At 59.5% G+C, this 11,186-nt stretch overlaps 1 protein-coding gene across 1 annotated transcript; it reads right to left on the reverse strand.

Annotated features, from left to right (window-relative positions):
- Positions 1–699: 699 nt before the first annotated feature.
- Positions 700–10,333, reverse strand: RHOD (ras homolog family member D). The gene is made up of 5 exons (XM_046644852.1): positions 10,116–10,333; positions 5,372–5,459; positions 4,453–4,562; positions 2,219–2,353; positions 700–1,650 (listed from the first exon to the last, which is right to left on the reverse strand). The coding sequence occupies exons 1-5, from the start codon at positions 10,245–10,247 to the stop codon at positions 1,483–1,485; spliced, it is 633 nt and encodes a 210-aa protein (XP_046500808.1). The 5' UTR covers positions 10,248–10,333; the 3' UTR covers positions 700–1,482.
- Positions 10,334–11,186: the final 853 nt, after the last annotated feature.

The following is an 11,186-nucleotide window of genomic DNA, read 5'->3' on the forward strand; positions in this document are numbered from 1 at the left end:
GCTTCAGCTCAGCTCTGTAACCTGAGCCATGAGTCTCACCTGGAGGAAGTGTTCCCTCCCCTGGAGCTGTTTCTAATGAAACTGAGGGGGTGGGTGTTCTGTCTGATTCTATGTGGGTGGGCCTCATCCGATCAGTTGAAGGCCTTAAGAGAAAAGACTGAGGTTTCCTGATGAAGAAAGCAAGCTGCCTCAAGTCAGCAACACAGAAATCCTGCCTGTCTCCAGCCTGCTGCCCTGCAGAATTCAGACTCAAGACTGCAACCTCGGGGCCGGCCCCATGGCCGAGTGGTTAAGTTCACGTGCTCCGCTTCAGCGGGCCCGGGTTTTTGCTGGTTCAGATCTTGGGTGCAGAGACGGCACCACTCATCAGGCCATGTTGAGGTGGGGTCCCATACAGCACAACCAGAGGCACTCACAACTAGAATATACAACTATGTACCAGGGGGCTTTGGGGAGAAGAAGAAGAAGAAAAAAAGATTGGCAACAGATGTTAGCGCAGGTGCCAATCTTTAACAAAAAAAAGACTGCAAGATTGACTCATCTGAACCTCCAGGCTACCCTACAGGTTTTGGACTTGCCAGCCCCCACAATCGTGTGAGCCAATTCCTCTCTCTCTCTTTCTCTCTAATCTATCGGTTCTGTTTCTCTGGAGAACCCTAATCCAATATTATCGACTGTATGACATATATTACATGCATACACTATTATCAATTGTATTTATTATCACACAAGGAATAGCTGTGAATCTTTTGTGAGCAATTACTGTGTGTCAGGCCCCTGCCAAGCTCTTTGCCTGTGTCTCATCACACTCTTACTCATCCAAAAGCTCCATGACATCAGCTGTGATTGGTCTCATTTCACAGATGAGGACACTGAGGCCCGCGGGGTTGCAGTAACTTGACCGAGGTCCTGAAGCGATAAACCCGAGTTTGGATCCAGGTAGTTCCACTCTGGCATCTCCGTGGGCTGGGCTCTTATCCACCATGAAACACGTGTGTAAAGGCATTTCGAAACAAGAGGCATGGCAAGACTGACAAGTGATGTCACTTTAGTTGTTAATTACCACTGGGAGGGGCAGGAGGAGGGGGAAAGGGGCAGGGTGTGAGCTCTGGCCCGAGGGTCCTAGGAACCGGGTCCTGAAGGTGCAGCCCTGGGAACAGCCACAAGGTGGCGCCAGGCTGCACAGGCCACCCCAGGATGTGTGGTCCAAGGCTGGGAGCTGGGAGTCTGTCTATTGGTGATTCCAGGGGTCTCCAGGACCAGCCATTGTGGGGTGGGTGGGCCCAGGAACCCCCTTCCTCAGGCCTCAGAGGGGTTTCGCTCTAGTCCAGGGATCCCAGCCCCAGGGTTGGGGGCCAGGCCTTGGTGGTGCCCATCGGTTTAAGGTGCACAGCGGAGGTCACAGCCTGGGGACCCAGTCCAGCCAGCCAACTGGGCTTCCTATGCGGCTAGGGCGGTTAGGGCAGGGAGGGCCCCAAGCCATCAGGTCACCACACAAAAGCTCCGGGTGATACGCCGCCAGAGGTTGCGACTGCGGCTGCTGAGGGCCACCTTGGCCGCCTCCTGGAAGACGGCGTGGACGTTTTCGTGGAGCAGAGCTGAGCACTCGAGGTAGGCCACCGCGCCCACGGACCTTGCCATCTCCTGGCCCTAATGGGGAGAGTGGACAGGGCTGCCGTGAGGCATAGGGTGGCGAACCCTGGGAGGGCTCACATCCAGCCTCCCCACAGCCCTCTTGGCCATCTTAGGGCGTCTCCAGGACAAGAGGTGCATTTTTCCAGGGCACCCACATCTCTTGCCCCTTGGCTTGGCCAAGTGCATCCATGGCTTCTTTGGGTTTCCTGCCTCAGCTCTGGGCTGGGTCTCTGCCTCTCAAGGCGCCAACTAATGAACTTCCCAGCCTGAGCCAGGCCTGTAGCAGAAAGGGGCCTGCAGACTGAAGAGCTGGGGGTCCCCTCTGGGCCTCAGGTCCCCCATCTGTGGGTGGGGAGGACTATCTGCCGTGCACACCACTCGCCCTCCATTCCACAAGTGGAAACTTCCGGAGTATTCTAGGTACCACTTCCACGCACTGGCAGTTCCCGACCCACGACCACCTCCCAGACAACCCCTACCCTGATTCACACCCTGAGCGTGCAGCTGAGAGGCTGGGCTGGATCAGCGCATCCCACAGGTTCCCTCTCCTGGCACCCCCCCACCCCTGGGCTGGGTTTCCTACCCTGTGGTAGGTCACGGGCTCCAACTTATTTTTCCGCAGCTTCTTCACCAGCGACTTGTCCTTGCGTAGGTCAGTCTTGCAGCCCACGAGGATGATGGGTACCTCCTTGCAGAAGTGATTCACCTCGGGGTACCACTGTGGGGAGGGTGGGGGCGAGGGTGTGCGTGTGAGCCTCCATCCCTCTCGGCAGCAGATGGGGAGAATGGGCCACGGCCCCTCTCCTGCTCCCCAGGCAGACGCCACAACAATAAGCACAGCCAACGTTTAGGGAGAACTATGCCGTGCCAGGCTCTAAGCCTACCCATGTGAAGCCATCCATCACCCAAGTCCTTGTGAAGCAAGTGCTATCATCAATCCCATTGTACAGATGCAGTAACTGAGGCTCAGAGAGGCTACATAACTTGGCCTTGGTCACACAACTGGAAGTGGCAGGATTTGAGCCCAGGGGGTTGGGCCCAGAGCCCTGCTCCCCCTTGTTCTAGAATCCTGCCTCTGCAAGGTGAGGGTTCCCATGTCCACCTCCCCAGCTGGGTAAGATATATAAGGAAATAAGTGATCCTTTAAAAATAAAGCAGCTCACAAAATGGTTGCAGCAGCTGTTGGCCTGTTGGAGGGAGCACTCCTTTCCCGTGTCAGCTGCTCTCTGGAATGTGAGCCTCCGGGGCCTGGTTATTTCAGCCTGGACTACAACCAGGGGGCCTGGAGTCCAGAGACAGGGGCTTTCTATCTCCAGGAGCGCGTGCCAGCTCAGTTTCAGGAAAACCCGGCATCAAACTGCCTGGCTCCTGGAGCCAGATGGGGTCCATGTGGGGTCCTGGGCAGACTCCCCACACCCCACCCCTCCAAAAACTGCCCTTGAAAAGGGTCTCCTCTGTGACTCCATCTTGCTAAATCCAACAGTGACTCCTTAGCCCTCATCCTACCTGAGCCCTGACACCGGGGATCGCTCCCCTCAGCCCCCCTGGAGTCTCCCCACCCCATGCCATCCTGGGGCTCAAGCTGTGGGCTCTCTCTCCTCTGGCTGCTCTTGCCCTCCAGGTGACCCCCCCCCCCAACCCTCCCAAGTCCAGGTTCTTCCCCACCAGCAGCTCCTAAACGGATCTGCCCAGCCCGGCCCGGCCCTCTCCCGGGAACTGCAGACCCAGATGCCTCCCTGCCTGCCACCTCCACTGGGATGTCCAACAGGCGCCCCCTCTCCCCCCTCCCTACACCCAGCTTGCTCCTTCTCCTCTTGGGAAATGGCAAATCCCCCCTTCCAGTTGCTCTGGTCAAAATGTCTCTCTCCCACCCCCATCCAATCCATCTGCAAATCCTGATGGCTCTGCCTTCAAAATAGATCCAGAATCCACCCACCTCTCACCACCCCCTCTGCTAGCACCCCCGTCCCACCACCACCATCCTGCCCGGTCCTGGTGCCTGGAACAGTCCCTGGCACAGAGGGGTACTCCGGCAATACTTTTGCACGACTTCCTGGTTCAAATCTCCGTGTTAGCACTCTAATAGATGTGTATCCTGGAGCAAGTGATCCAACCTGGGGTAATAATGGTATCCTCTCCATAAGGGGGTTAGCGGGTAAGATGAGTAAATATGTGTTCAGTGCCCAGAACAGTGCCCGGCTCGCGGTGAGTCCTCCATGAATGCTCTGGTTATTATTACTAATGCCGTCACGGCTTGCTCTCAGGAACCCTGGAGCAGGCCACTGCACAGAGGCCCTGGCAGCAGTGGGGGAGGGGCTGTGCCACGGCTGGAGGCGGCAGGAGCAGAGGAACCCGAGGGACCGCATCCCTGACAGAACTGGGGGGCGCCCTGGGAGGCCGCTGAGAGCCAGCAGTCATGCCGTTGGGGGCTGAGAGCTGCTGGAAGCTGCTGGAAGCAGAGGGTTCATGCGACCTTGGGCAGGCCCAGGCTGGGGAGATGCAGGGGTCTCTGGGTCGCCCAGCATTCTCAGGCAGGGTCACAGTGGAAAGAGCCACAGCCTTCTGAATCTGCAGTACAGAGCAGTCAGGAAGCACTGGACTGGGAGTCAGAGGCCAGATCCCACCAAATTCCCATGGGACCCTGGTCAAGTTGCTGTCCCGCTCTGGGCCTCAGTTTCCCAATATATATGCCAAAGGCATTGGACTCGATGTCATCCAGGGCCTGCCTCGCTCTGACAGTCTGCTGGGTCAAGGGTAGGGACAGAGCAGAGTGACCAGGCTATGGGGGCTGTCTCTCCCTGCCCGCCCAGTACCTACCCGGTTGGAGATGTTGTCAAAGCTGTATGGGCTGGTGACATCGAAACAGAGGAGCAGGACACTGGCGTCAGGGTAGAACAGGGGCCGCAGGCGGTCATAGTCGACTTGCCCTGGGCAGAGGGGGGATGGTCACTCCTTCCAGATCGCCTGCCCATGTCGGCACCCTCCAACATCGGGGAGGTCATCCCACCAGATGAGGAGTCTTGATCAGGGGCTCATTGGGCCCCTCAGGGTCCGACACAAACTTGGCACTTGAGTGGTCATTCCATGTGAATGTCCCCCTCAGGGCAGAAGTCACTTGGCCTGCCCATGGTACGTGCCATCTCTGGTCTGGATGAGACCCCCCCTGCTGAGAGAGCTTTGTTATGGAAAGTGGCAGGCACGGCAGAGGCCAGGCCTGGAGGACTGAGGCCATTACTCTGAAGCCTGCTTTGCCCTGGGCTTGAGGGGTGAGGAGAAAGAGGCAGGCGGGACCCCGGCAAAGACAGCTTAGCCCACCCAAGGTGAGGGGCTGCTAGGGTTCCCTGAGGTTAGCTTTCAGCTCCAGCGTAGATTTGACTCTAACTTTCGTGTGGGCAAGGTCAGGAGGTGGAGGGCAGAGGGCAAGGTCAGGCAGATCTTCCAGAAGCTGAAGCCAGGGGGGCTACTTAGGAGGCCAGAACAGCCCACCCTCTAGAGCAAAGAGCTCTGGACTCCGCTGATCTCCAGGACACAGTGGGCTGCCCTGGGTTGGGGGAGGCAGCAGGCGCAGGAGCAGGGAGGGTTCAGGCTCCCGGGGGAAGGCCCCTAATCTCGGCCAACACCTGTTCCTGGGAGATTCGTTGGCCTCCCTGGTCCAGAAGGAAGGGAGTGGGGCTTGGTTCCTGAGCATCTGGGGCCCCTCCTCCACCACGCCCCGCCCCCAGCCCTGCACACCCACCTGCCGTGTCCCAGATTTGGAGGTGCACGGGTTTGCCCTTCATCTGCAAGGTAACGGTGAGCCGCTCAAACACCGTGGGGGCGTAGTTCTAGGAAGGAGGGGGCAGGGAGAGGCCGTGAAGATGGCAGCTGAAGGGAGGTGGCCCCAGGCTGCCCAGGCCCATGGCGCCGCCCCTCTGGGAGTCAGTAGAGTGTACTGGTCTCTGGGAAGTCGTTGGCTGGTGGTGTCGTGGCCCAGAGCTGCCGCGGCCCAGAGCTGCCACTTCCTAGCTGTGTGCCCCGGCAGGGTACCGAACGTCCCCGGCCTCCTCGACTGGAAAGTGGGAGCATTGAGAGCACCTGCCACGGCGTGTGACTGTAAGGACTCCGTGAGGTGCTCTGTGCATGGGGCCTGGCACAGAATAAGCTCTCTACACGTGCCAGCTACTGTTATTTTTATCTTTGTCCCCCTGGATGGGGAACTGCCCCATTTCTGAGCTTTCCTTCATGCTGTCCCCTCCTCCCGGAATGACATTAACCTACATTCGTTGGCTCATGCATTCATTCATTCATTCAGTAAACATTAGCACCTTCTCTAAGTAGATTCATTCATTCATTCATTCATTCACTCATATATTCATTCAATAAACATTAACACCTTCTCTAGGTAAGTTCATTCATTCATTCATTCATATATTCATTCAGTAAACATTAGCACCTTTTCTAGGTCTGGTTCTGGACACTGGGGAGCAAGTAATAAACAAGACTTGGTGTCTGCCCTGGGGAGCACGTAGCTTTTTGGGGTCCCTCCTTCACCTCTCAGCCTCTCACAATCCAACCAAGACCCCTGCCCAATGCCACCTCCCCCAGGATGCCTTTCTGGATGCCCTCCCACAGCCCCTGCACTGTTTCTGCCTCCCTTGCTCGCCCTGTCTGGCTTCAGGAGGAGCTCATCCAGGCCAGAGGTCCCTCCACCCCAGTGCCCGCTCGGCCTGAGCTTGCTCCCTCTCCATAAAGGCTGGATGAATGGCAGCAGGACGGGTTTTGAACACAAATGCAGGAATAAGAGTGGGAGCTTTTACGGATGGGGTCTGAGCAACAGGCGAGGAGGTTTTCCAGACTCTGCCACAACACAAGCCTTTTGCCCCCAGGTGTACGCTGGACCCGCTGCATCTTGAGTCGCCAGGCCTTGCTCACCTGCTCAGGGCTGGTCAGTGGGACCACAGCTTGAGGGGACCCTGTCTTTAGCCCTTCCTATGCCCGATGGAGCCCCCACCTGCCCATGACTCAGGGGGACTTTGAGCCTGTCTGCCTGCCTGAGTCGGGCCCTGGCCACTGGGAGGGGCAGCCCCTCCACCGTGGGTCAGTGTGGTCTTCCAGGGAACTCGGGAGGCTTCAGGGGGAGAGTGAGAAGAAAGGAAGGTTCCAGAGTGGTAAGCTGGGACAGATGGAAAAGTCGAGGGTGGCCCTGGGGTAGGCGTTCAACCCACCCTCGATTCTAGCCACCTGTCAGTCTTTCTACTAATAGGAACAGACAAAGGCTCCAGCCACCTCCTCAGGGGCCCCCTGCCTGTCCAGGGCCCCTCCCCTCAGGCCCTTTGCCTGGTGGGGGACAGTGTGACATGGTGGCTAGGAGCACTGGCTTTGGAATCAGATGTGCCTGGCTTAGGACCGGTCTGGTGCTCACCAGCTGTGTGCCCTTGGGCCAGTCTTCTCACTGGTTAGATAAGAGCGTCCTTCACAGTGTCATAAGAAGACCGGCTGGCAGGGGAGGCCCAGCATAAATGCCCGCGCTTAGAAATCTGGCTGCCAGGGCAGTGTCCACACCGGCGGCTGTCTGTCCCTCTAGGTGGCACCCCTGGCCCCAGCCCCTCCCCAGCCTGTCACTGGGGAGGGCACGGACACTTGCCAAGGTCCCAGCTTGGTCACCCACGCACCTGCGCAGCAACCGTCCTGATCTGAGGTACAGGGCAGCTCTTGGAGGACACGTGTCAGGACCTTGCAAATGCCTGTGGAGATGCCACAGTCACCCATACTCTCTAGGGAGCTAGCATGCCTGGCCCTTTACCTACACTGCCTCTGATCCTTGCAACCTTGGAAAGTCAGTTCTATCTCCATTTTCCTGAGGAGGATAGAGAGGGGAAGTGACACACTGGACAGCTGGCTAAGGACGGAGCCAGGTCTTTGTGGCTCCGGGGGCCAGGCTCTGTCCCCTGCCACCTGCCTCTCCTGAGGTCACCATCTCTAGCCTCTGGTGCCAGGAGTGGGCGGAAAAGCCCCATTCCCGGGTGTGGGGGTGGGTTGCACCTCCAGCTTGTAATTGTCACAGCCCTGCCCCCTGCCCTGGACCGCCATCCTGCGGACTCCGTCTATACCTTCTCTCCTGTTCTTTGACCCCCAGGCAGGATGACTCTCTGCCTATGGAGCAAATAAGCACCTAATCTTATCTGTTGAGCTGTCCTCGGCTAAAAAGCAGGGCTGGGCCTGAGCTAGACCAGGGCAGAAATGACGCCGGCTTGGGTCTGCCCTCATGGATCTCCCAGACAGACGGATGGATCATGGCAGGACAGGGGAAATAGCTCAAGAGAGGAGAGTCAGGGGTTTCCCCTGGCAGCACCCCCACGGGAGTCCCTGTGCGGACCAGGAGGGACTCAGCTGGTTCTGGAAGGCACAGCTGGTGCTCCCTGCCCCCTCCCATCCCCACCCTTCTGTGGGCCCCTGGGCTTTGGCCCTGTGGGAATGGTTGCTGCCCCAAATGCCAGCCAGGACTGGGCAGAGGCTGGCGCCCAGCCTGGAGTTCCCCGCTGCCTTGGGAGCTCTCCCTTCTCTGCTCCCCCTGCCCTGAACCCGTGGTTGGGCGACAGCCAGACAAGGGTCACCGAGGCCCCTCCAAATTGCAGCCTCCTCTCTGCTTTCTGCTGCAGCAGGAGGCCTGGAAGACAGGACCCCAAGTCTTCTAGCTGCTGGCTCCCGGGTGTGGAGGGCTGCCAGGAGGAGGAGTCCAGGGGCAGGAACAGGCGCAGGCTGGTCCAACAGCAGAGAACTGAGGCCTGTGGAGAGTGCCCTGGTCCGGGGTGGGGAGACCTGGGTTCTACACCTGGTCTGCCACTGCTGGGCCCAGTTCCGCAAGGTAAGGCTCTGTGTCTCTGGCCTCAGTTTTCCCAACTGTAAAATAAAGGCCTTTCCCGCTCTTGGACCTTGTGTTTCTTTTAAACAAAGAGAGGCAGAGGGATCTCGGAGAATCACGGTCCCCAAACGGGGGAGGCACCTAGACAAGGCCGGGTCTATTCGCCTGGTGACAAGCACGCCCTCCTTCCCCTGGCCAGCCTGTGTGCCCTTCAACACACGCATTTCGTCAACTGCAAGATGCCCCTTTCCACATTGTAACCTCTCTGAAATCGGATGGGTTTCACCATCAAGGATGTCTCAGAGCCCAGGACAGGGGTGATGAGGCGCCACCCCTGCCAGCCCCTCTCCTGGGCCCCAGCCGGCCTGGACCCTCTGTGGTGCTCTCCTCACTGTGCCCTAATTGTTGGGTTCCCACGGGCAGCATCCAGGGGCCCAGAAACACATCCCCCTCCAACTTAAAAAAAATGTGACCAGCCAGAGGAGGTGATGTCAGCACCATAAACCACACAAGAGTCAGCTCAGTGCTGCCACAGTGGAAAGAAAGGCCCGACACTGTTCCTAGGCCAGCCCCTCCTGCCTCTCCCATCAGACTCCCCAGGGCCTGCGCAACCCCAGGGGTTTGGAGGATGCGGGGATAGGCAGGAGGGAGAAGAGATGCTGGAAGCAACCCCACGGACTCCCAGGAGAACGGGGCTGAGAGGTGGCACGGTGGGTGGGCCAGCCCCTGCCTGGCGCTTGGGGAGTCCGCGTGGACAGTCAGGGCGCATCTAGTGAAGGACTGACAGTCAATGTGCCCAAAGCATCAAGGACGTGCCAGGTACCACTTGGGCTCGTCTCTCAGCCTTACCCTAATTCCATCTCACCACCACCCTAGGGTCCCTCCTCCCCATGAGGTTGTGTGAGGAAACGGGGGCTCAGAGAGGCTAAGCAATGTACCGAGGGCCACACAGTCCATTAGACGAGAGCCAAGATGCCACCCAGCTGTCTGACTGGGGTCTGGTGTGCTCCTGCCCTCCAAAGCAGAGCCCACGGGATGTCCACTATAGGGGCAAGATCTGGGAGACGATGTTTCCCAAGAAAGACGTGTGCCACCAGTCCTTCCTATTGCAGGCTCGAAGCTGAGCCCTTGACCTGTACTAACTCACTCCTCACAGTGACCCTGGGAGGTGGGCGCCATCATTATTCCTATTACACAGGTAAGGAAACAGGCACAGAGAAGGTAGGGGACTTGCCCAAGGGCACACAGCTGGAAGTGGCAAAGCCATGAATCGAACACAGGCAGTCTGGCTCCAGAGTCGTCAGTCCCTCTTAGCCACGCTGGGCCACCAAGTCCTCCCTTAGGACCTGCCTCGTACCAGGTGGCCTAAGTCAGCCCCTGTGACACCTCTCCCAGGTAGGTGCCATTCTTGCCACTTCACAGATGATATTGAGGCCTTCACCTCCCCCCACCCCGCTGGCAGAGGGAGAACTCTCTTTGAGCTCGTGTCCTGCTGGGAGACCCCTGGGGAGGCCGGGGCGGGCGCACAGCCTCGGCAGCTCTGGCACGGACGGGACGGACGGGGCGCACGGGGCGCACGGGGCGCCCCGGCGGGGATGCGCGCAGGCCCTGGGCGCCGTGCTGGAGCGCTGGCACTCACCTCGGGGAAGGCCCCTTCGGCGAAGACCATCAACAGCGACGTCTTCCCGCAGCCGCCGTCGCCCACCAGGACCACCTTGACCGACCGCACTCCTGGCGGCGCCTCCTCGGCCGCCGCCTGGGCCGCCCTCATCGCGGGGCCGCAGCGGGGCCGGAGCGGGGTCGGCGGGCGGCGGGCGCGGGGCCGGAGCGGGGCCGGGGAGGCCCGGCGGGGCAGGAATGTGGAAGGGGCGGGGCGGCGGGAGGAAGTCGAGCCGGGAGGGCGCGCCGGGGCGGGCGGCCGGGCCCAGGTGAGAGGCGAGCCGGGATTCCGGCGGCCGGGCGGGGCGGCCGGGCTCGGACCCTTCCCCTCCCGTGCCATTCAGCCGCTAAAGAAACATTTATTGAGCACCTCCTGGGTGCAGGCGCCGAGGCCACAGGAGGGGGCACCCAGACTCAGCCTCTGTCCTCAGGAGGGCACCGTGATCTGATGGGGAGAAGACAAGTAGCTGGACAGTGACAGTGTGTGGGGGTGGGGGGGGGGCGGTGGACAGGGAAAGAGGAGGCACCTGGCTCACTTCCCCTGGGAGGAGAGAGGTGGGGGTCTGCCATGCTCACCTACGGGCTTGGTGGGGACAGGGACTGGGTCCTGGGGACCCAGTATAGGTGGGGCACTGAGCATTGGTGAATGAATGAATGAATGAAAGTGCATTTCCCCCAGGGCTCTGGAGACAGAGCATACCACAGTCCTCCCTCCAGGTGTTTCAGGCCAGGTGGGAAGGGAGTGACCCGGGCACGCCCTTATGGGTCAGTGGTGGCACTGCCAGGCCTGGCCCGCCTGCCCCTAGCCAGCACCAGGAAGTTTCGCTGCAGGTGGGTCACTGCCTGCCTCCCCTCTGGCTGGGGCATAATCTGGGGAAAGTAATGGAAACTTCCATCTATGAAGTGCTTGGAGCAGGGTCTGGCTGGTGCCATGTGTGAGTGGTTCCTATTCTTTAACCAACACTGATGGCCCCTCTGTGCCCAAGGGCCTGGGGACCCTGAACCGTTCAAGACAAAGTCCCTACCTTGAGAAGCCCTTGGCCTCAAATGG

Source organism: Equus quagga, chromosome 17 (assembly GCF_021613505.1).
Source record: "Equus quagga isolate Etosha38 chromosome 17, UCLA_HA_Equagga_1.0, whole genome shotgun sequence".
NCBI lineage: Eukaryota > Metazoa > Chordata > Mammalia > Perissodactyla > Equidae > Equus > Equus quagga.

What these genes read in the sequence shown, in the direction of transcription:
- RHOD (XM_046644852.1), bottom strand. Translation starts at nt 10,247, where the DNA reads ATGAGGGCGGCCCAGGCGGCGGCCGAGGAGGCGCCGCCAGGAGTGCGG. An exon ending in CCGAAGGGGCCTTCCCCGAG is followed by an intron (nt 5,460 to 10,115) that starts GTGAGTGCCAGC and finishes CCTCCTTCCTAG; the next exon opens with AACTACGCCCCCACGGTGTT. An exon ending in CCAAATCTGGGACACGGCAG is followed by an intron (nt 4,563 to 5,371) that starts GTGGGTGTGCAG and finishes CCCTCTGCCCAG; the next exon opens with GGCAAGTCGACTATGACCGC.